We start from the raw sequence: 24,253 nt of genomic DNA on the forward strand, positions 1-24,253 counted from the left end.
CCGGGGCACGAACCCATGTCCCCTGCACCGGCAGGTGGACTCTCAACCACTGCGCCACCAGGGAAGCCCTCAAAGAACCCTTTTTTGACTTCATTTCTATTTCTTTTTACTGTATTTTGAGCTCTCAAACGGACTGTGAACTCCCAGGGGCAGGGGACTTATTTATTCTTTGTATCTTCAAAGCATCACAAAGAGTGCTAGCTGTGCATAAGTGCTCTGTCAATGCAGGAAGGGTGAGGAAAGTGGATAAACAGTTTCTTTCTGGGGGGTTACACAATTTGCCTGGCTTTCCAACAGAAGTGATGGCTCTGGTCCAGGCTAACAACATTAAAAGAAGTGACCTAAATTGTATTTTAGCCTATTGAGAACAGTAATTTTTAGGTCACTTTATTTATTTATTTATTTATTTATTAGGCTGCATTGGGTCTCCGTTGCTGCGCATGGGCTTTCTCTGGTTGTGGCAAGCAGGGGCTACTCTTCGTTTTGGTGTGCAGGCTTCTCATTGCGGTGGCTTCTCTTGTTGCCAAGAACGGGCTCTAGGCGGCACAAGCTTCAATAGTTGCGACGCGTGGGCTCTAGGGTGCAGGGGCTTCAGTAGTTGTGGCGCGCGGGCTCAGTAGTTGTGGCGCACGGGCTTTGTTGCTCCGTGGCATGTGGGATCTTCCCGGACCAGGGATCGAACCCATGTCCCCTGCATTGGCAGGCGGATTCTTAACCACTGCGCCACAAGGGAAGTCCCTAGGTGACTTTTTAGATATCAGTTTGGATTACAGATTAATGACATTAATTGCTAGCTTGAAAATTTTGGCACCTGCACCTTCCTTAGTCTTTTATTATTACATTTAATCAATGTATAGAATACAGTATAATCTTCCAAGGGGTATAAAAATAGTGGGCTTCCAGCAATGATCATTCAGATTTTAATTATACTCACAACATTTTAATGCATGAGATTATACTAAGCACATATGAAAATGGTGGATTTGTGAGAGGGTGATAATCCTAAAGTTTGTTTCTCCTTCTGATCACATTTTCATGAGGCATTTATTCAAAAGTGAAATCTCTTTCTGTTCAATATTTCCTTGAAATATTTCCTCATCTCCTTTCAGCTTCTTTGATCCAGTTTCAAGAACAAATCTTAACCTCCTGAAACTGCTAATTCTAGAGATTTTAGTACTAATCCTGACATGAACAGAGGGTTTTTGTGATGTATATTCCCTACTACCTCTGACAAAGACCAATCTTTTTTTTTCTTCTCCTTCTCTGATAAATGCTTAGATCCGCCTACTGGGAAATCATTACAGTGGGAGGAAAAGGCAGAAATGTGGCTTTTCATATTCTCTTCTATCAGCTGAGGGTTCTATACGGAATTGTTTATTTTGGATGAAGTATGGTAGATGAACATTATTTTACTTCCCTCTCCCTGGGATTCTTTCATAGAAGACATATCAAGCATTTCAGTCACATGTAGAAGGAAGAAATTAAACAAAGGCTCTACAGGGTGACTTTCAGTGGGGGGAGTCAGTCCTTTTCTCCTCATTTGGTTTTAAAATGCTTGTCTCAGCCAGAGTCCTCTTCTCTATAGCAGGGGGTTCCTTAATCCAAAAAGTCAGCTAAGTGATACGGACAAACTTCACATTTTCATTTTAACTTAAGCATATATATGTAATTCTTTACCTAAACTTAAAAATTTGGAGTTAAGATCTTTGCTTTTAATGGGTCCTCTGATTGGAATTGGATGTCACCTTTCTCAAAATGCATCACACACAATTTCTAGTTTTGGTTTCTGTAAGGTAAGAACTTAGACAATTGTGATGCTTCTGGGCAGGATACTTTTTTTTTTTAACATCTTTATTGGAGTATAATTGCTTTACAATGTTGTGTTAGTTTCTGCTGTATAACAAAGTGAATCAGCTATATGTATACATATATCCCCATATCCCCTCCCTCTTACGTCTTTCTCCCACCCTCCCTATCCCACCCCTCTAGGTGGTCACAAAGCACCGAGCTGATCTCCCTGTGCTATACAGCTGCTTCCCACTAGCTATCTATTTGGTAGTGTATATATGTCCATGCTACTCTCTCACTTTGTCACAGCTTACCCTTCCGCCCTCCCCATATCTTCAAGTCCATTCTCTAGTAGGTCTGTGTCTTTATTCCTGTCTTACCCCTAAGTTCTTCATGACCTTTTTTTTTTTTCCCTTAGATTCCATATATATGTGTTAGCATATGGTATTTGTTTTTCTCTTTCTGACTTACTTCACTCTGTATGACAGACTCTAGGTCCATCCACCTCACTACAAATAACTCAATTTCGTTTCTTTTTATGGCTGAGTAATATTCCATTGTATATATGTGCCACATCTTCTTTATCCATTCATCCAATGATGGACACTTAGGTTGCTTCCATCTCCTGGCTATTATAAATAGAGCTACAGTGAACATTTTGGTACATGACTCTTTTTGAATTATGGTTTTCTCAGGGTATATGCCCAGTAGTGGGATTGCTGGGTCATATGGTAGTTCTATTTTTAGTTTTTTAAGGAACCTCCATACTGTTTTCCATAGTGGCTGTATCAATTTACATTCCCACCAGCAGTGTAAGAGTGTTCCCTTTTCTCCACACCCTCTCCAGCATTTATTGTTTCTAGATTTTTTGATAATGGCCATTCTGACTGGTGTGAGATGATATCTCATTGTAGTTTTGATTTGCATTTCTCTAATGATTAATGATGTTGAGCATTCTTTCATGTGTTTGTTGGCAATCTGTATATCTTCTTTGGAGAAATGTCTATTTAGGTCTTCTGCCCATTTTTGGATTGGGTTGTTTGTTTTTTTGTTATTGAGCTGCGTGAGCTGCTTGTAAATTTTGGAGATTAATCTTTTTTCAGTTACTTCATTTGCAAATATTTTCTCCCATTCTGAGGGTTGTCTTTTGCTCTTGTTTATGGTTTCCTTTGCAGTGCAAAAGCTTTGAAGTTTCATTAGGTCCCATTTGTTTAGTTTTGTTTTTATTTCCGTTTCTCTAGGAGGGGGGTCAAAAAGGATCTTGCTGTGATTTATGTTATAGAATGTTCTACCTATGTTTTCCTCTAAGAGTTTGATAGTTTCTGGCCTTACATTTAGGTCTTTAATCCATTTTGAGCTTATTTTTGTGTATGGTGTTAGGGAGTGATCTAATCTCATACTTTTACATGTACCTGTCCAGTTTTCCCAGCACCACTTATTGAAGAGGCTGTCTTTTCTCCACTGTATATTCTTGCCTCCTTTATCAAAGATAAGGTGACCATATGTGCATGGGTTCATCTCTGGGCTTTCTATCCTCTTCCATTGATCTATATTTCTGTTTTTGTGCCAGTACCATACTGTCTTGATTACTGTAGCTTTGTAGTATAGTCTGAAGTCAGGGAGCCTGATTCCTCCAGCTCCACTTTTCGTTCTCAAGATTGCTTTGGCTATTCGGGGTCTTTTGTGTTTCCATACAAATTGTGAAATTTTTTGTTCTAGTTCTGTGAAAAATGCCAGTGGTAGTTTGATAGGGATTGCATTGAATCTGTAGATTGCTTTGGGTAGTATAGTCATTTTCACAGTGTCGATTCTTCCAATCCAAGAACATGGTATATGTCTCCATCTATTTGTATCATCTTTAATTTCTTTCATCAGTGTCTTATAATTTTCTGCATACAGGTCTTTTGTCTCCTTAGGTAGGTTTATTCCTAGATATTTTATTCTTTTTGTTGCAGTGGTAAATGGGAGTGTTTTCTTAATTTCATTTTCAGATTTTTCATCATTAGTGTATAGGAATGCCAGAAATTTCTGTGCATTAATTTTGTATCCTACTATTTTAACAAATTCATTGTTTAGCTCTAGTAGTTTTCTGGTAGCATCTTTGGGATTCTCTATGTATAGTATCATGTCATCTTGGGCAGGATACTTTTGATTGCTACCTTTTCCTGCCTTAAATCTTTTATGGTTTTCTTGTTTGCTCACCAGTTGAAAGAATTCCAAAGCATTCAGCCTGTTTTTCATAGAAAACAACTCTTTCATTTCACCCTCATATCTTCCTAGTTTGTACCATACTAAATTCAATTACCAAAATTAGACTAACAAATTCAGTTGACTCTTGGTCATGCTAGAACCAATGCTAGTTAGGAGCAGAAGTATGCCAGCACAGGAGGGATGAACCTGCTAGCTGCAGGCATTTAGTGTGCCCTGGGCATCAGGTAGAAAGTTTTGCAGAGGAAATAGCGGGCCCTATTTAATAAATAGAGGGTTAATCCAGCAGTCTATTTTATGGCTGTTAGCAGAGCTTACTTTTAACTTGTTGTGTGTGTTGGATAATTTTTAACAGGTTATGTATTTGTAAATTCTCTTGGTTGCAGGAAAATGTCAAATATCCCTTATAAGCTTAGAAAACTTTTAAACCTGGAAGGTTTAAAAGTAATCTAGAGATTACTCAGCTATCTTAAAGCTGAGGAAATAGCAGATATGTCTTATGACTTAGCCCAGTACAGGTGATCTGAGAATCCTATCAGTTAGATAATAGAATCATTGAGGCTCAGAAAGACCTAGTGACATTTCAGAACTTTGCAGTTAGTAAGTAGTAGACTTATGGCTTGGAACCCAGTCCTCTGACCCTAAATCCTGTGCTCTTTCTACCCTTCGTGGGCGCCAGGAGTCCGTGGTCTTGTTGGGATGATAAGCACTTAAAAGGGAACTGAAATCCAATGTGATATGCGTGGTGACGGACATTGGTAGAAGGTGTGGGGGGCATATAAAAGAGGCAACAAGTAAGCCTTTCCAGAGAAAGTGACCTGGCCTTGAGTCCTGACAGGAGTTTGTCTGGTAAAGAAGGTGAGGAAGAGCATTTCAAGCAAGAAACAATAGCATGAACAAAGGCGAGGGAGGTGAATCAGGGGGGTGTGAACCTCTGGAATGGGAGGGTTGGGAGGTGATATTGGAGAAGTCAGCAAGGTTTCGGGCATGGCAGATCTTGTCTGCCATGGTAAAGGGTTCATCAGAGGAGGTGCTGTAGAATTTCCAGCACTAAGGGTGGTAGATTAGCATGTTTTTTGTTTTTTTTTGTTTTTTTTTTTTTTTGGCCGAGCTGTGCGGCATGTAGGATCTTAGTTCCCTGACCAGGGATCGAACCCATGCCCCCAGCAGTGGAAGCACAGAGTCTTAACCACTGGACCACCAGGGAAGTCCGTAGATTTGCATTTTAGATCCAATACTCTCGTGGCTGAATAGAGGATGGAATTGGTCGAGAGGAGAATGGAGACTCTGCTGTGTTAACTAAGAGAGGACAAGACAGATGGAGAGAAAGTGGTGTATTTGCGATTTAGTCAGTAAATCCAGCAGTGCATGATTGGGTAGCAGGGGAGGGAAAGGGAACAGTCTGAGGTATTCCCCAGTTTATGGCTATACCCACTGCCGGTGCAACTGGGTGGATGGAGCTGTCGGCAGGAAGCACAAGGTTGAGAGGTGGGATGGGAGCCATGATGAGCTAATTTGGGGCCTGTTATCTGAGTGGAGGTGTTCAGTAGGTAGAAGAATATATGAGTCTAGTGCTTAGGAGCTAGAAGACTGAGCTGGAGAAAAACATTCGGGAGTCCTTAGTATACACATGGTGGCCAAACCCTGTAGAACAGTTGGAAGAGCCAAGAAGAATAAACGACAAGAAGATGGCAGGAGATAGAACTTGGGAGAATGCTGTGCAGTATTTAAGGGATGGGCAGTGGAAAAAGTTGTAGCAAGAGATGAGGAATGGCTCTAGAAGTAGGCAGAGCATCAGTAAAATCATGGAAGCTAAGAAAGGAGAGGGCTGCCCAGGGATAAACTCCATGTACCTATGGTCACCTCATCCATGACAGAGGAGGCCAGAATATACAATGGAGCAAAGACAGCCTCTTCAGTAAGTGGTGCTGGGAAAACTGGACAGCTACACGTAAAAGAACTCCTAACACCATACACAAAAATAAACTCAAAATGGATTAGAGACCTAAATGTAAGGCCAGACACTATAAAACTCTTAGAGGAAAACATAGGCAGAACACTCGTTGAGATAAATTGCAGTAAGATCTTTTTTGACCCACATCCTAGAGTAATGAAAATAAAACCAAAAATAAACAAATAGGGCCTAATTAAACTTAAAAGCTTTTGCACAGCAAAGGAAACCTTAAATAAGATGAAAAGACAACCCTCAGAATGGAGGAAGATATTTGCAAACGAAGCAACTGACAAAGGATTAATGTCCAGAATATACAAGCAGCTTATGCAGCTCAATATCAAAAAAACAAACAACCCAATCAAAAAATGGGCGGAAGACCTAAATAGACATTTCTCCAAAGAAGACATACAGATGGCCAACAAACACATGAAAAGATGCTCAACATCACTAATTATTAGAGAAATGCAAATCAAAACTACAATGAGGTGCCACCTCACACGATCAGAATGGCCATCATCAAAAAATCTTGGGACTTCCCTGGTGGTGCAGTGGTTAAGAATCCGCCTGCCAATGCAGGGGACACAGGTTTGAGCCCTGGTCTGGGAAGCCACATGCCATGGAGCACCAAAGCCCGTGCGCCACAACTATTGAGCCTGCGCTCTAGAGCCTGTGAGCCACAACTACTGAGCCTGTGTGCCACAACTACTGAAACCCGTGCACCTAGATCCCGTGCTCCGCAACAAGAGAAGCCATCACCATAAGAAGCGCGTGCACCGCAACAAAGAGTAGCCCCCGCTCGCCGCAACTAGAGAAAGCCCACACGCAGGAACAAAGACCCAACACAGCCAAAAAAAGAAAAAAAATCTACAAACGATAAATGCTGGAGATGGTGTGGAGAAAAGGGAACCCTCTTAACACTGGGATGTAAATTGATACAGCCACTATGGAAAACAGTATGGAGTTTCCTTAAAAAATTAAAGATAGGGCTTCCCTGGTGGCGCAGTGGTTGAGAGTCCGCCTGCCGATGCAGGGGACACGGGTTCGTGCCCCGGTCCGGGAAGATCCCACATGCTGCGGAGCGGCTGAGCCCGTGAGCCATGGCTGCTGAGCCTGCGCGTCCGGAGCCTGTGCTCCACAATGGGAGAGGCCACAACAGTGAGAGGCCCGTGTACCGCAAAAAAAAAAAAAAAAAAAAAAAAAAAATTAAAGATAGAACTACCATATGACACAGCATTCCCACTACTGGGCATATACCCAGGGAAAACCATAATTCAAAAAGACACATGCACCTCAGTGTTCATAACAGCACTATTTACAATAGCCAGGACATGGAAGCAACCTAAATGTCCATCAACGGAGTAATAAAGAATATGTGGTATATTTACAATGGACTATTACTCAGCCATGAAAAGGAACGAAACTGCGTCATTTGTAGAGACGTGGATGGACCCAGAGAGTGTCATACAGAGTGAAGTAAGTCAGAAAGAGAAAAACAAATATCGTATATTAATGCATATGTGTGGAATCTAGAAAAATGGTATAGATGACCTTATTTGCAAAGCAGAAATAGAGACGCAAGTGTAGAGAACAAATGTATGGATACCAAGGGGGAAAGGGGTGGGTTGGGAGGAAATGGGAGACTGGGATTGACACGTATACACTATTGATACTAGGTATAAATTAGGCAACTGAGGGGAACATACTGTATAGCACAAGGAGCTCTACTTCATGCACTGTAGTGTCCTAAATGAGAGGGAGATCCCAAAGGGAGGGGATATATGTATATGTATGGCTGATTCATTTTGTTGTGCAGTAAAAGCTAACACAACATTGTAAAGCAACTATACTCCAGTAAAAATTGATTAAAAAAAAAATGGAGAGGGCTGAGAGCTGACCACCAGATCCAGAACAGACGATTGCTTTTAGCAACAGAACGGTCACAGGGAACTATCGATTTTGGTGGAATGGTAGGGACAACAGCCTGTGTAAGAGAGAACAATGAATCTGTTCCCTCTACCCAAAGGTGGGGTCTGCAACGGCTCAGCCCCTTGAATTGGTAGAGTGAGCTCAGGCAGTACTGGGGGCGATGACAGAGGTCATCTGCAGCCAGGTCCCTCTGAGCAGACTAGCCGATGGTCTCAGTGAAGAGGGTGAAGGGAAAGAGCCATTCCTCACCCCCCCATAACCTTTTATTTTCTGTAGGGCAGAAGTTGAAGACGCATGGAAACATCCCACTGCAACCTTTTACTCCATTTGGGACAATGATTGACAACTTTCTCCCTCCCCAGTCTGTTTATAGACACACATTTATTGAAAGAACGAGGAAACAAGCTTAATTTCTCAAACTGAAGGACTTCTGACAAACTTTAGACATGGCGTATTTATCAAAGAAAAAGAAACTTGCAACAGAGAACCTTTAAATCCTGCATAATCCTCCTTCCTCATTACACATTGGCAGCCTGTCTTCTGGATGGAGAATATAGGCTGTGATTGTCTCCACTTCTTTACCCATTTACTCCCAGCACAGTGGGGAAGCTCATTGTTGGGCAGGGTCCACAGAGTCTGGACTCATTCAGGGACACTTCCTGAGGCTCTCCACCAACACCTGCGATTTTCCTTGTTACCTGGTGACAACAACCTGAATTATAGTTGTGGGCCCTGGGGAGGAAATGAACACAGGACTGGCATTGTAAAAATCTACCTGTTAGTTGACAGCAAATATAATACGAAGCAAGAGGAATAGGCTTACATTTCAGTAGAATAAAGATTAGACAAAGTTGTACTTTAGAAGATTACTTAAAAGGGCAGTGGACTGTCTTTGGATAAAATATCTTTCTTTTTCCAGAGGAAATAATAAAGATACTACTTTATTTTTTAATATTAAGCACTGAAAAAAAGGGGTAAACTAGGAAAACTTACCATTTAAAATCTGAGAACACATTTTTCAAGGAAGTTAGTTAGTGGGACCTTCCCTCATTCTCATCCCTGATTCACAGTACCTTGGAAATAGGGTAGGTGTGGCTGTCCAGATGTAGAAAATGGAAAAGATAACAGATGGTTCCTGTCTAGCTGTGGTTTTATAGAAAAATCTCCTAAGGAACCAACGTGAGAGGGAGAACAGTGTTCTCGTTTCCCACCTCTAGAACTTATGGTCCTTGGATCTAGGGACCTGGGTTTAAGTCCCAGTTCTGCTATTTTCTGGGCTTGTGGACATAAACTCTCTGAGTCTCAAGTTTCTTGGTAGCCAAAAGGGGATAATAATCTCTGCCTCTAGGGTTATTCTGAAGATTTAATGAGATGTTATATGCAAAACAACCAACAGACTCTGCAATTAAATATTAGGTTCCCTCCTCGTCCAGAATGAAGATTTGAAGTGGGAAGGAGGTTCAGTGACCTCTTTCCTGTGGAAATGAACTCATCCTGGACTTTCCTTTTCTCTGGGTTGAAAGGACTGACCTGGCTGGGTAGTGCTGTCCAGCTGGTACCGACCCTGAGGGAAGATGGGGTGGGCTGGGGTTGGCCTGAGCTAAGAATGTCCTTTCCTGGCAACTACTGTGCTTTTGCTGCCAGAAAGAGATAGGTTGTGTTCAAGAAAGTGCTGAGGTCAAAGCTATCAGTACAGGTCCAGATGGTTCATGAGGGTGCCAAGAGGTAGTGTGGGGAGCACAGGCATGAAATAGTGTCTGTGAAGGGCATCAGCAGCTGGTCTGGGTGACAGTCTCAATCTCCAGCAAGTCAGAGCCTCTTAAAGGGCCTTCAGGCAGAACGAACAGTCTGCGGGCCTGGTTATTGGCATCCAGAGGAACTCTGAGAATGAGTTCCTGCCTAGCCAGACCTGAGACATTCTGACTCTATTCTTCCCCACTTTACCTCTTAAAGCCTGTTAAGGCCAATGCTACGTGGTCATCCTGAGCTGGGTAATTCACAAGTGCTTTCTGCTGAGTTATGTTGGGGCAACTGAGAACCTCATAGAGAGTCATGAAAATAATTCACACAGAAGAAAAATAGCCCTTGATTGCTAAGTGGAGCCAACAGCTGGAACTCCCCTTCAGATTTTCAGCAGGTGCTGTGGGCAATGTGAGATCTGTGCTATGACCCATGAAGCAGAGCTACAAGAGAGAACATCTCTGCAAACAGAAGCCGTAGCGTGGATCCTCAGAAGGACAATCCAGTATGGGGTGAAGAGGCAGCCTAGCATAGCAGTAAAGGGCATGGGCTTGTGGATGAGGCTGACCCAGGATCGTTCTACCACAAACTGGAGTGACTTACTTGACCTCTTTCAGTTTTCTCATCTTTAAAAGTCAATGAACGTGCACAAAAAATTCTCTGGAAGGATACACGTTTTAGAAGAAGACTGCACAGATGAAGACCAAGATGGGAGAGACAGTTTTTACTTCATACCTTTATACATTTTCATTTTTGAATCATGTGGATATGCATCCTATTAAAAAGAATAAATGACAAAAATAAAAGACAAGTGATGATAGTTTATACCTTTCAGGATAACACAAGCCTGATAGATAGTACTCAGCTAATTTGCAGTGTTTATTATTATTAATATTAATACAGGGATGCTGGGTCACCTGCCAGTGTTTTTTACCTTTAAATACCCAGCAGTCTCTTATCATGTATCCAGATTGATGCCCTACATGCACGGGGCTTACATTATGTTTATAATCAATGGTATAAATTTAGCCCCTTAAAAGTCATGTACGGACTTCCCTGGCGGTCCAGTGGTTAAGACTCCACGCTCCCAATGCAGGGGACCCGAGTTTGATCCCTGGTCAGGGAACTAGATCCGCATGTGGCAACTAAAGGTCCAGAAACTAAAAGATCCCGCAACTAAAAGATCCGGCACGTGGCAGTGAAGAATGAATGAATGAATGAATAAATAAATAAATATTTTTTTAAAAAGCAGTCTTGTAAATGGGTAAAATGAGTAAATGAGTGCCACTTGCAAATTGACTAATTTTTTTTTTTTACTTTTCACACATTTTAGAGAATTACATTAAATTATTGACAATGGCACATGGCACTGTATAATGAACACCTATATACCCTTTATCTTTAGTCACCAGCTGTTAACACTTTGGTCATACTTATGTTTTCTTTCATATACGCACACATACACATGCATACATATATATTTGTTTTCTGGACTATTTGAAAGTTAGTTGCAGATGTGACACTTTTATCTCTAAATACTTCAGCATGTGTCTTCTGAGAACAGGACATTCCCCTACATAACCACAGTACAATGATCAAACCCAGGAAATTTAACCATTACATAAGAGTATTATCTAATGTACAGTCCATATGCAAATGTTCCCAAGTGTCCCTCCCAGTAAATGTTCTTTATAGCTGTTTGCTTTTTGATCCAGAATTCTGTTGAGGATCTTCCACTGCATTTGGTCGTCTCCTTTAGTCTAGAACATTTAAGTAGGGCTTGTTTTGCCTTTCATGACACAGTTTTGAAGAGCCTAAGTCAGTTTCTACCCTACCCTCCCTGCCCCAATGTGCTTCAGTTTGTATCTGTTTTTTTTTTTTTTTTTTTTTTTTTTTGCGGTACGCGGGCCTCTCACTGCTGTGGCCTCTCCCGCTGCGGAGCACAGGCTCCGGACGCGCAGGCTCAGCGGCCATGGTTCACGGGCCCAGCCGCTCCGCGGCATGTGGGATCTTCCCGGACCAGGGCACGAACCCGTGTCCCCTGCATCGGCAAGCGGACTCTCAACCACTGCGCCACCAGGGAAGCCCTGTATCTGTTTTTTGATAATTAGACTCAGGTTAATTGTTTTTGGCAGGAATACTACAACAGGTGATGTTCCAATGCCACTTTTATAAATGTTTTTTATCCTTTTAAATGTGTGAAGCCAGGAGTCATTTAAAAATTTCTAATATTCTTATTTTCAAATATCCAGCAGGTCAATTATTGATAAGTGACTCTTCAAGTCGTGATGGAGGCTGTGGGCTATTTGTACAGATCACTTGATTTAAGGGCCACCTACCTGGGATCTTCTCATTCATCGATCAGTGGGATCCTGCAGTGAGTTTCTATTCTATGTCTCAACAAGAAATAGGCTTCAGGTTATTCATGTTCTATAAATGACCTCTTGACAACTTTTGATCCTTTGCAGCCTCCTGAGGGACACTGAGTGGATCCGGGGTAGGAGATGTTGGCCTCAAGGCATGAGCCAGCAATATTCTGAGGGTCCCAGGAATGGCGCCTCATTATGGGAGGACTTGATTAAGTTAAACTATCACAGCGCTCAGAGTTCTGACACGGTGAGCTCGGCAGTGTGCACCAGGGCAGATAAGCTACAGGGGGCTAAAAGCTTGGACTTGGTGCCTCATACAATTTCAGATAAATCAAAATATGCTTCAGGACAAGGGAAAAAGTTCTTGAGACCCATTATTTCCGTTTCTGCTGAGGAAAAGACATGACTGAAGACACAAAGTAATGTTGCAATATGGCATGAAAGATTGTTCCTCTAAGATTTTATCTTTGGGTAAAATGGATGGTGCAGTAAAGCTTTCACGGCAAAGGATTTTGTCAGCTAAAAGCGAGAGTGAAAAATGCCAAATTACCGCAGTTTACCAGCATCCCCTGCTAGGGTCTCTTAGCACAAATAATCCCTGGGAATCCTTATATGAGCTCATCTCAGAGAAGTGGCTTTTTCATAGCCCAGATTACAGTTCAATTTCTCAGAAGTGTTTTTTGCAGAGAAGATCTCAGTTTGAAACAAAATTGATGAAGTCCTCAAATGATACTAATAAAGAATAAAAATTATCACGGGCTCTTCTGTGTCAGTAATTTTTTTCTACTTGTCTTTATTTAGAACTCTTTTTTTTTTTTTTCGGTACGCGGGCCTCTCACTGTTGTGGCCTCTCCTGTTGCAGAGCACAGGCTCCAGAGGCGCAGGCTCAGCGGCCATGGCTCACGGGCCCAGCCGCTCCGCGGAATGTGGGATCTTCCCGGACCGGGGCACGAACCCGTGTCCCCTGCATCGGCAGGCGGACTCTCAACCACTGCGCCACCAGGGAAGCCCTATTTAGAACTCTTTGATGAGATATTTTCTAATCAAGAAAATAATCAAGGTGATAATCAAGGTTATTGGGATTTTATTTTTTAGCCACTTAAAATATTTTAACCGATTATAGCTAAAAAGAACAATTTTTAAGTGATTCATATTTCTGTGGTACTAAAACATAAAGTAAGTTTAAAGTACTAGAGTCCATGGATTTGATACCATATCTGTTTTAAACATTGTAATTGCCTCTCTTTTATCAGTGATTTGTAACATATTACCTATTAACTGTTGAGGATTACTTACTGGCTTCTTTCTTATCACCCAACTAAATCCTACCTATTACTTTAGGAATCCAAGTGGAAGAATGGACTCAGCTGTGTGACTTTAAGAATGCTATGTTGGGCTTCCCTGGTGGCACAGTGGTCAAGAATCTGCCTGTCAATGCAGGGGACACGGGTTTAAGCCCTGGTCTGGGAAGATCCCACATGCCACATCTCACGTGGAGCAACTAAGCCCGTGAGCCACAACTACTGAGCCCACGTGCCACAACTACTGAAGCCTGCGCGCCTAGAGCCTGGGATCTGCAACAAGAGAAGCCACCGCAATAAGAAGCCTGCGCAAAACAACGAAGAGTAGTCCCTGCTCGCCGCAACTAGAGAAAGCCCCCGCGCAGCAACGAAGGCCCAATGCGGCCAAAAATAAATAATAAAATAAAATAAATAAATAAATATATATATATATGAATGCTATGTCACTTCTCTTAGCTTTAGTTCCATCACTTATAAAATGGGAGAAATTATGGTGCTTACTTTTTAGGATTACTGAGAGGACTGCATGAGAAAATGCACATTGCAAGCCTTCAATAAATAGTAGTTACTGTCTGTCATGGTCTAACCCAGAGCCCATCTTTTTCCATGAAAACATCTCCTGATCCCTCCAGCCCACAACTTAAGCATACAGTAATGCTTTGGGTTATTTGTCTTAAATCGTGCCCCACCTATTTCACAGATGGCAGTGTGGTCTCCCAGGCAGACAACCAGCCTTGAGGGTTATTCATTGCAGTCCACCAGCGCCCTGCTCCACCGTAACCACGGGGTAGCTCGGCAAGCTCTCGCAGTCCAATGATTCCCAGACGGGTTCTGGGTGGGCCGCATCAGACTTTCCCGCAGGAGCCAAGTCTGACTTAGTCCATGCAGAAATGTCGCGTGGTGGGGTTTGCTGTTTATTTGGCTTTGGTGGAATCATAACGCTCAGAACGGGTGCAGCCTCTCAGGTCTGAGAGAAGACAGGTGCACCGTGCTGGTCAGCTTGGGCATGAGCAGGGGGAGTGGTGTCCCGAGGGCCTCCCTCGCGAGGCAGAAATCTCGGGAGGGGCACTGGCCTTCCAGGCTGTGCAGTCGGGGTGCCCTTCAGGCACATCAGACCACATGTGGGTCCTGGTCCTAGCTGCTGGCTCATCCGTGGGACTGGAAGGATCCAAGTCAGGGGCCGGGGGACGTCCCAGACCCGCCCCCGCGATCAAGGGGAGGTGCAGACTGCTGAGGCCATTAATGCGGAGAGGTCGCCTCCTGGAGCCGGAGTCACAAACACCATGTCAGTACAGCCAGGGTGGGGGGACGGTCACAGACGGCGGGAGGAAGGTGCTGCGGAGCTCGGCGGGCGGCCCCAGGGTCAAGTCTCGTGGTCCAGGGCCAGCAGAGTCATCCTATTCCATGTGACCTCTGCTGACGGGGCGTTCGCGCCACCGCACAGCCTCCTTGGCGCGCCACACGGTCAAGAAGCGGCTGTAGCAGGCTCCGCGCGTGGCCGCGAGTGCCTGGGGTGCCCAGGCCCTTGCTGCCCCGCCCACACCGGGCCCGGCCTAGGCCCCGCCCCTCCAAGGCCCCGCCCCACCAAGACTCCTCCCCACCAAGACCCCGCCCCGCCAGGACCCCGCCCCGCCAAGGCCCCGCCCCCGAGGCGGCCGGAGGGGGGCGGGCCGCGCCGCCACGTGCTCCTACGTAGGGACGTCCCGCCGAGCGGGCAGAACGCTGGCAGAGCACCTACCGGCAGGCGCCTCTCGCGGCGGGCGGCGGCAGGCATGGCTACGGCGGCGGCGGCGGCGGCGGCTCGTGGGACTGGTGCAAGGGCGGTGGCGGCCCTGCGGAGCGGCTGCCGGACTGCGGCTCGGGGGCGGTCGCGCGCGGGCCCCGCACGGTCCTTATGCACAGCACCTGGGACCGCCCCGGACATGAAGCGCTACCTTTGGGAGCGCTACCGGGAGGCGAAGAGGAGCACGGCAGGTGAGTGAGGCTGCGCCCTCTCGCACCCTTGGTACGTGGGGAGGCCCCTCCCCGCCGGGCTGGGGCTCCAGGTCCCGTCCCATATGGCCATCGAGGAAGCCGGCACCCTCGGACCCGCGTGGGTCCGCTGCTGACCTCCAGAGCCCCCCATCGTGACCCGCGGTTGTCCCCAACCACGGGCGACATCGCCTCTGCAGTGCGATTTCCGGGAAACGCGGAAAAATGCGCTTCCAGAAACTTTACAACTCTTGCCTTTCTCCTGTCGGGAAAGCCGTTTTATAAATTCCTGGGATTTTTAGCCAGAAATCTGCATCGGAAGCGCTTTGGGCTCTCCTGGGGGTTCCACGGACATCACTTGGGAGACGGTCACCCCCAGGCACCGTTCGGTATTGTTATTAATAAACAACAATAATAGTAACCGCCGGAGTCCGGCAGGCGGCGGGTTACCGTGGATTCCGCTGCTGGGCAGGTGGCAGTGTCCGGAGGCTGATTTATTTTCCTTCTTTGTTTTAGGGGATGGGGTAGGATTTGCTGCTCTTGAAATTGGAGGGGTTCGGTTGAGAGTGTTCTGAGTTATCTACTAACCTCAGCGAGGAGGTGATTCCAGGGAGTGACCACTTAGTGGTCAGATGAACATAAAATGAGTTGGTTTGATTGTTGGTTAGGGAAACAGGGAGGGACGCAAAGAGGACCCAGTACATACTAATGTCAGACACATAAATTGTCTCCCTGAATTCTTCCCCATATCTAGGAGGGAAGTGCCACATGCCCATCTTAGAGATGAGACAGGCCAGACTCAAGTTTAAGAAGCCTGGCCAAGGTCACACTTTGACCTCGGGTCTGTCTCAGCCCCTAACCCATCGTCCTGTTTCCTGCACTGCCTTGTAGTAGCAGCTGACTGTTTGGGAACTGGTGTAAAGGGCCAGTGATAGTCCCTTGGTGCTGCTTTTTTCAGGGAAGATTTAGAATAGAAATTTTTATACTGATATATTTTTTGGGGGGGTGGTGGTGGTAGAGGTGGCGTGGAGAGATAGGGAGAGAATATTTGGTGGAGAGAACATTTGGTAGAATCACATTTTACAGACAAGGTTTGCTGCTGCAGGTTGTGAGACTCTGGGAACATCACAGAGCTCCAGTTTACTCATCTGTAAAATGGGAATGGATGCTGGTGATACCAACATCATAGGGTTGTGGCGAGGAATGAGCGAGTCCATCCATGAAAGGTGTTTAGAACAGTGCCTGGCAAAGGAGACAGTTGAAGGGTTGGGTGATAAAGATCAGCTTCAGGCCAGAGTTGGCCTTTGGTGTGGGATAATCCCAGGGGGATTTTGGAGAAGGACAGCTTGAGGGAGATTTTGAGGTTTGTTAGCTCTGTGACTTTGGTGGCAAGTTACTCTTCTCTGACCTGAGTTTTCCAACTGTAATGTGGGGATAAATTGAGGATTTTTAGTGTGGGCTTAGCATCCAGCAGATGCTCAGGAGATAGTAGCTATTGCGGCTGGTTATTCAATAGAGACACGCTTAGTAACGGTGGAGGTGAGTTAGCACTAGGGTCTAGGTCTCCTTTAGCTTGGGGCAGTGCCACATGTGGTGCTGAGCAAGCCACCTAATCTCTTCAGTCTTCTTTCTGTAGAGTGAAGCCACTGAACTAAATAATATGTGAGCCTTTTCAAGTGTTACAGGTCTGAGAATCAGTATGCCAGGGTGCCGCATCCTGTCTCCACGCCCCCAGCCCATGCCCACGCCCACGTAGTCCCTGTTTCACCCCTGAGAACTCAGGGACTTTTTTCCTTCACCCTATCTGGGGCTGCACCACCCCTCCCCTCCTTTAGCTGAAGTCTGTACACATGCCCAGCTTGCATTCATTCACCAAGCATTTATTAAGCACGTACCAGTGGGCTTAAAAGCTGTTGATTCACAGATGGACGCATGTGAGAGGGAGGGGCCCACAGTGGCTGAGCGCCTGCCCGGGCCAAGCAAGAGGGGCCCGAGCTGCACAGATGGGGAGGCTGGTAAACAGATAAGTGACAGTCCAGCTTGGGGAAGATAAATAACGGTCCCAGGGGATGCAGGAAATGCTTGACACTGTGTTCGTAGGAGTGAGGGCTCAGAAGTACTGATGCGCATAAAAAAAATACACAGGTTTTTTTCGGTTTACTAGAGGACAAAAGAATCTTGTTTTCTCCCTTCCTGATTATTGCTTTCTGGTGTTTGATCTCTTGCCTTAATCTAAACAATCCCTTCAGGTGTCTTCTCTTTGAAGAGGTTCCCAGAATGAAGCCTGCTCAGGAAAGAGATGATTTTTACTCTTTGTTTTACCCTTTCTCTCCCACCCTCTTTTTATGTTTATTTTTCAAAATTAAAAAATTTTTTTTAAAATAAACTGTATTTTTTAGATCAGTTTTAGATTTACAGGAAAATTGCATGTTTCTCTAAACCCCATATGCAGTTTTTCCTCTCTCATGACTATGGGACTGTGATATTGAGATTTATAATCAGAAATACTGCAGAGAGCTCCTAAAACCCTTGGAATTTCCTAAGTACAGTACAGAGATGATAAAGGTGTCTTTTGTTATTTTAATTGGGTGACTTTCGGAATACCTCAGGGCAACCACAGGGTGGGGCCTGGGTGCCGGGGAGCCCAGCCCTGTGATGAGAGAGTTGGCACTTTGTGTCTTCTGACCCGCACCCCTCGGGGAGGGGAGGGGGGCTGGAGATTGAATCGACTGCCGATGGCCAATGATTTAGTCTTTCCCTGTGTAATGAAGATTCCGTAAATGCCTCCATAAAAACCCAGAAGGATGGGGTTCTGAGGGCTTCTGTGTTGGTGAACACATGGAGATTGATTTGGAGAGAGTGGTACACCCACAGAGGGCATGGAAATTCCTTGCCCTGTCCATGTACTGTGCCCTCTGCATCTCTTCCATCTGGCTCTTCCTGAGTTGTGTCCTTTTATAGTAAACCAGTGATCTAGAAAGTAAAATGTTTCCCCGAGTTCTGTGAGCCACTCTAGTAAATTAATTGACCCCGTGGAGGGGGGTCAGTGGAACCTCCAGTCTGTAGCCGGTCTGTCAGAGGCACAGGTGACCAGCTGGACTTGGAACTGAAGTTGGGCAGGGGGCAGTCTTGTGGGACTGAGCCTGTAGCCTGTAGGATCTGATGTTCTCCCCAGGAGGTGTCAGAAGTGAGTTGTGTTGTAGGACACCCTGCTGTGTCGAAGCATTGGTGGCCTGGGGAAAACACTCTCGTTGGAATTGGGTGCTGAACCCTTTAGGTACATTTGTCCCAGTTAACCAATATTGATACATTGTTGGTATGTATCAGTATTAACCAAAGTCCATATTTAATTCAGAATTCCTTAGTGTTTAACCTAGTGTCCTTTTCTACTCCAAGGTCCCATCCAGAATAGCACACTGCATTTAGTTACCATGTCTCCTTGGGCTTCTCTTGGCTGTGACAGTGTCTTAGAGTTTCCCTGTTTTCCATGACCTTGACAGTTTTTTCCTTTTTTAAAACAATTCTTTTTTTAATTTTTAAATTTTATTTATTTATTTTTGGCTGCATTGGGTCTTTGTTGCTGCATGTGGGCTTTCTATAGTTGCGGCGAGCGGGGGCTACTCTTCGTTGCATTGCGCAGGCTTCTCATCGCGGTGGCTTCTCGTTGCAGAGCATAGCCTCTGGGTGCTCGGGCTTCAGTAGTTGTGGCACGCAGGCTCAGTAGTTGTGGCTCGAAGGCTCTAGAACGCAGCCTCAGTAGTTGTGGTGCACGGGCTTAGTTGCTCTGCGGCATGTGGGATCTTCCTGGACCAGGGCCCAAACCCATGTCCCCTGCATTGGCAGGCAGATTCTCAACCACTGCACCACCAGGGAAGCCCACCTTGACAGTTTTGAGGTGTACTGCTCACATACTACGTAGAATACCCCTCACTTGGAATTTGTTCCTTTTTTTTTTTTTAACTTGAGATTTCATGTAATATTTATGTATCTGGTGATAGCATCCAGGGATTCCTGATAGAAGCAAATGCAAACTCTTCCTGGATGAATAGACCTTCAACCTAGCCCCAAAGGGAGAGCAAAGAAATTGGTAGACCTGTGAGTAAATCTAAACATACATTGACAGTATAGAAATCAGTCCGAAAGAGAGCAGGAGAGGAGGTAAAAGAAACTGAGAAAAAGCAGGAAATACCATGAAGGATGATGGTGGAAATAATTCCAAATATATCAGTGATCATGATAAACTCAGATTAAAAGATCGTCAGATCAGATATAAGAAACACAGTCTAGCTAGGTGCTGTTTAAAGAGATACACCCCAAAACAAAGATGTAGAAAAGGTTGAAGTTAACAGAATGGGAGAAGGCGTCTCGGGCAAATGCAAACCAAAGAAAACCAGCAAGTATGAGTATCAGACAAGTACCGAAATGGCATTGAAAGGAAATAATGTTTACTATGGGAAGAGTTGCAAATTACAGTCCACGGACCAAATCTAGCCTCTAGTTAGGTTTTATCGGAACACAGCCACGCTCATTCGTTTCCATGTATATATTTTTTGGCTCCTTTTGTGCTATGATGTCAGAGTTGAGCAGGTGCAACAGAGACTGTATGGCTCGCACAGCCCACAGTGTTTACTAACTGGGCCTTCCTAGAGGATGTATGTTGACTCCTGAACTTAAGCTGTGCTTATATATCAATCAACATGGCTGAGTCTCACAAAAGCAAGACTGAGTGGAGAAAAGCAAGTTGCAGACATATACTAATTATAAAAGATTTGAAAACACAAAACATACTGTAGATCACTTGTAGGGATACACATGCATGTGGTCAAAGTCTAAAGAAATGCAGGAAGAATGTTATACACCCAAATCAGGGTAGTGGTTACCCCCTCTGCAGGAGGAGAATGCAGGTGACATCTTAGAGGGTTTAGTTCCTCAGCTGCATGGTGGGGCTGTGGGTGTTGTTTGTATTATATTTATACCTTTCTGTGTATCTTAGAACAGTAGCCTGACACATTCTTTAGAAACCTTTTGTTTAGGTGTGTGATATTGATGATCCATGGCTATAGGAAAAAATAGCAAAAGGGCTTAAGGGAGAAACATGCCACATAATAATTTTCACGTAGGACAGACGTTCCTAAAATGGAGAACCAGAGGGGCCGCTAGAGGTCATGGAGTCCAGTCCTCTGCTTGGAGAAGGAATCCCTTTTCCATAGCCCTAGCTAGTGGCCACCTGGCATCTGCTTGAGTTTGCCATGTGATCACAAGGCTGCCAGTTTTTATTTTGGATGGCCTGAGTCACAGAGTAGGTAATTCCAAGAAGATGGTGACGGTGTGTCATCCCAGCTCTCCCCTTTGACTTCATTATTTTTGGAAGCTCGCTTTCACATTCACTCGTGTTTGTTGATATCCCTTGTTGGTACTTGGTCCTGACCACAGGAGGCCACATGTGATTCTACTGGTTCAAAGTGGAGGGAAGCAGTGCATGGCATATGGAAGGCACTGATGTTTATTCTTCTCTATTTCCTCTATGCTTTGATGAAAAATTGTGATAGTTTTGCCTAGTATTTGATCTTTTGATATGACTAAATTTTCTAAGATTTTCCCTTGAAACAAATGTACTTTTCTTTTGAACAGTTGTTTGTTTTTTATTAAAATGACTTAAGGGCTTCCCTGGTGGCGCAGTGGCTGAGAGTCCGCCTGCCGATGCAGGGGACGCGGGTTCGTGCCCCAGTCCGGGAGGATCCCACATGCCGCGGAGCGGCTGGGCCCGTGAGCCATGGCCGCTGAGCCTGCGCGTCCGGAGCCTGTGCTCCGCAACGGGAGAGGCCACAACAGTGAGAGGCCCGCGTAGCGCAAAAAAAAAAAAAAAAAAAAAAAGATAAAATGACTTAAGATTATGATGTCATTAAACCATTACTGTATATAATTTTATTTCAAGTGCAGGTGCATATAATTTTATGTTTGGAACTTTAGGAAGCCTGATGGATTTTTATGCAGCAGTCAGAATTACAGATATTACAAAGTAATAAGATAGAAGTTTAACTTTTAGTGGGAGTAGTATAAATGTCATGTGTATTATTATTTGGATGACTAATTCTATTTGTCACGGATTGCTTTTCCCTGGAGACGGTGCAAAATATCTAAAGTCTGGGAAAAATGAAAACTTCTTTTGAGATGAATAAACGCAGTAGAATGACTTCCGCCCAGCCCGGTGTTAAGTTCCTCTTATTTCTTGGTCTTCCCCACTGCCTGCCTTTGCCTTATTATTATTATTTTGTAATAATCCCTCTACAAGCCTCTGTACAGTGTCTGGCACATGGTGGGTGCTTATTGAAAAAATTCCTGAGGGTTTAGTAAGTGGGAAAATCAATGTACAAACATATTACACATTGTATGATTCCCATTTATATAAAGTTCTAGAAAATGCAAAAGAATCTGACTGAAAGAAGAACAGCGGTTGCCTGGGGATGGGTGGGGATCGAGGGACTGAGGGAGAGGTGGGATTCAAAAAAGGTGTGAGGAAATGTTTGGAGATGTTAGATGTACGCTTATTGTCTTTATTTTGATGATGGCTTTGTAGGTGTGTATGTATGTCGAACCTCATCAGACTGTATGCTCTGTGTGCAATTTATTATGTATCATTTGTACCTCAATAAAGCTATATAGTAAAGACAAAGCAATGAGGGAAGGACTGTGGTTTATCCTGGCTTGAGGTGGGACCCTGGAAGTGGCCCAGTGCAAGTCAGGTGTTCTAGTCTGAACAGCTGTGGCTGGAGGGGTGGGGCAGTGTCCTGGAAGAGCCCAGAATGTGTGTGTTCAGAGGTGGGGGAGGGTCATTGCTTATCCGAGGGTTGGGGCGTGCTGGGCAGGGAACGCTGTAGATGTTCACCTTCGTGGAGGAAAGGGTAGGATGCCTTAGATACTTGCTTTCATCTTGGCATCTTTCATTGGGCTGTTGCAGAAGTAAAAGTGGGTAACAACTGAACGGGTTTTGGAGATACTGGGGAAAACAGTTTCTGGCTAAAAATAGTTGCTTTTATTTTAGTAAAAAATTCTTTTTAATTGAAGTATAGTTGTTTTACAATGTTATGTTAATTTCTGCTGTACAGCAAAGCGATTCAATTATCTATCTATATATCCATCTCTCTCTCTCTATATACACACACACACATTGTTTTTTTCAACATTCTTTTCCATCATGGTTTATTACAGGATAATGAATATGGTTCCCTGTGCTGTACAGTAGGACCTTGTTGCTCATCCATTCTATGTATAGTTGCTTACATCTGCTCACCCCAGCCTCCCACTCCATCCCTCCCCCACCTCTCTCCCTCTTTGGCAACCAGGGGTCTGTTCTCTATCTGTGTGAATCTGTTTCTGTTTCATAGATAAGTTCATTTGTGTCGTATTTTAGATTCCTCATATAAGTGATATCATATAAGTGGTATTTATCTTTGTCTGACTCACTTCACTTAGTATGATCATCTCTAGTTGCATCATGTTGCTGCAGATGACATTATTTCATTCTTTTTTATGGCTGAGTAGCATTTCCTTGTATATATGTACCACATCTTTATCACTCATCTCTTGATGGACCTTTAGGTTTTTTTCATGTCTTGGCTATTGTAAATAGTGCTGCAGTGAACATTGGGGTGCATGTATCTGTTTGAATTATGGTTTTCTCCTGATATATGCCTAAGAGTGGGATTGCTGGGTCATATGGTAATTCTATTTTTAGTTTTTTAAGGAACCTCTGTACTGTTCTGCATAGTGGCTGCACCAATTTACATTCCCACCAACAGTGCAAGAGGGTTCCCTTTTCTCCACACCCTCTCCAGCATTTATTATTTGTAGACTTTTTGATGATGGCCATTCTGACTGTTGTAAGGTGGTACCTCATTGTAATTTTGATTTGCATTTCTCTAATACTTAGCGACGTTGAGCATCTTTTCGTGTGCCTATTGGCCATCTGTATAAAAAGAGCTGTATTAAAATCTGTAAGGTCTGATAGTAATATGCTCTTATGAATTGTCTGATCCCAAGTCACACTTGCTCCTCAGTTTTCTTTCCCTGGCTGTAACTAATTATCAGCAGAAAGAGTATTACGTGGACATAATCATATCCAATAACATTTGTTGGCACGAAACAACAGTCTAAATATACATGTGAAACTTGTGTTATGGTCAGATCGTTCCCTAACATATCAGTTGCGCCAAAACAAATTCACATTTTTCAGAGAATGTGAAATTGTCAGTGGCAGAACTGACTGGCCTTTGCCCAAGTGTTACTTCACAGAAGGAAGTTGTAACGTGGTGAAGTTTGCTAAGAGAGAAATCGCCTATAGTGGGGTTTGTCTTTTTCTCATTATTTTTTAATTGACAGTTATAGATGAGAAGTTTAAGGGTTTAAAATTTGGCTGTGGAATCTTGAGTTCACTTGTGGAAACAGTCGGGGAGATGTAAATACTGCTTCACCTTACATACGAGTCCCTACACTTTTATTTTTCATGTATTTTCAGTCTATATGTATACTTTTTTAAAAAAAATTATTTTATTTATTTATTTTTGGCTGCGTTGGGTCTTCGTTGCTGCATGGGCTGTCTCTGGTTGCAGCGAGCTGGGGCCACTCTTTGTTGAGGTGTGTGGGCTTCTCATTGCGGTGGCTTCTCTTGTTGCAGAGCACGGGCTCTAGGCATGCAGGCTTCAGTAGTTGTGGCACAGGGCTCAGTAGTTATGGCTCGCGGGCTCTAGAGTGCAGGCTCAGTAGTTGTGGCACATGGGCTTAGTTGCTCCATGGCATGTGGGATCTTCCCGGACCAGGGCTTTAACCCATGTCCCGTGCCTTGGCAGGCGGATTCTTAACCACTGCTCCACCAGGGAAGCCCCTATATGTATACTTCTAAAAGAAATTTTGAACCTTGTTTTCAATCTACATGTGACCTTTAAAAAGAGAATTTGAATCTGTGTTAAGTGAATATGAACTAATTCATAAAATATTTT

General features: G+C 44.2%; 1 protein-coding gene across 2 annotated transcripts in view; it reads left to right on the plus strand.

Annotated features, from left to right (window-relative positions):
* Positions 1-15,037: 15,037 nt before the first annotated feature.
* Positions 15,038-24,253, plus strand: part of NT5DC3 (5'-nucleotidase domain containing 3) — a 55,457-nt gene continuing 46,241 nt past the window's right edge. For both annotated transcript variants that reach the window (XM_030856202.2, XM_060307117.1), the window contains exon 1: positions 15,038-15,260. In XM_030856202.2, coding sequence (XP_030712062.1) covers positions 15,059-15,260 — 202 coding nt within the window. In that variant the 5' untranslated portion in view covers positions 15,038-15,058. The remainder of the gene's footprint in view (positions 15,261-24,253) is intronic.

Source organism: Globicephala melas, chromosome 10 (genome assembly GCF_963455315.2).
Source record: "Globicephala melas chromosome 10, mGloMel1.2, whole genome shotgun sequence".
NCBI lineage: Eukaryota > Metazoa > Chordata > Mammalia > Artiodactyla > Delphinidae > Globicephala > Globicephala melas.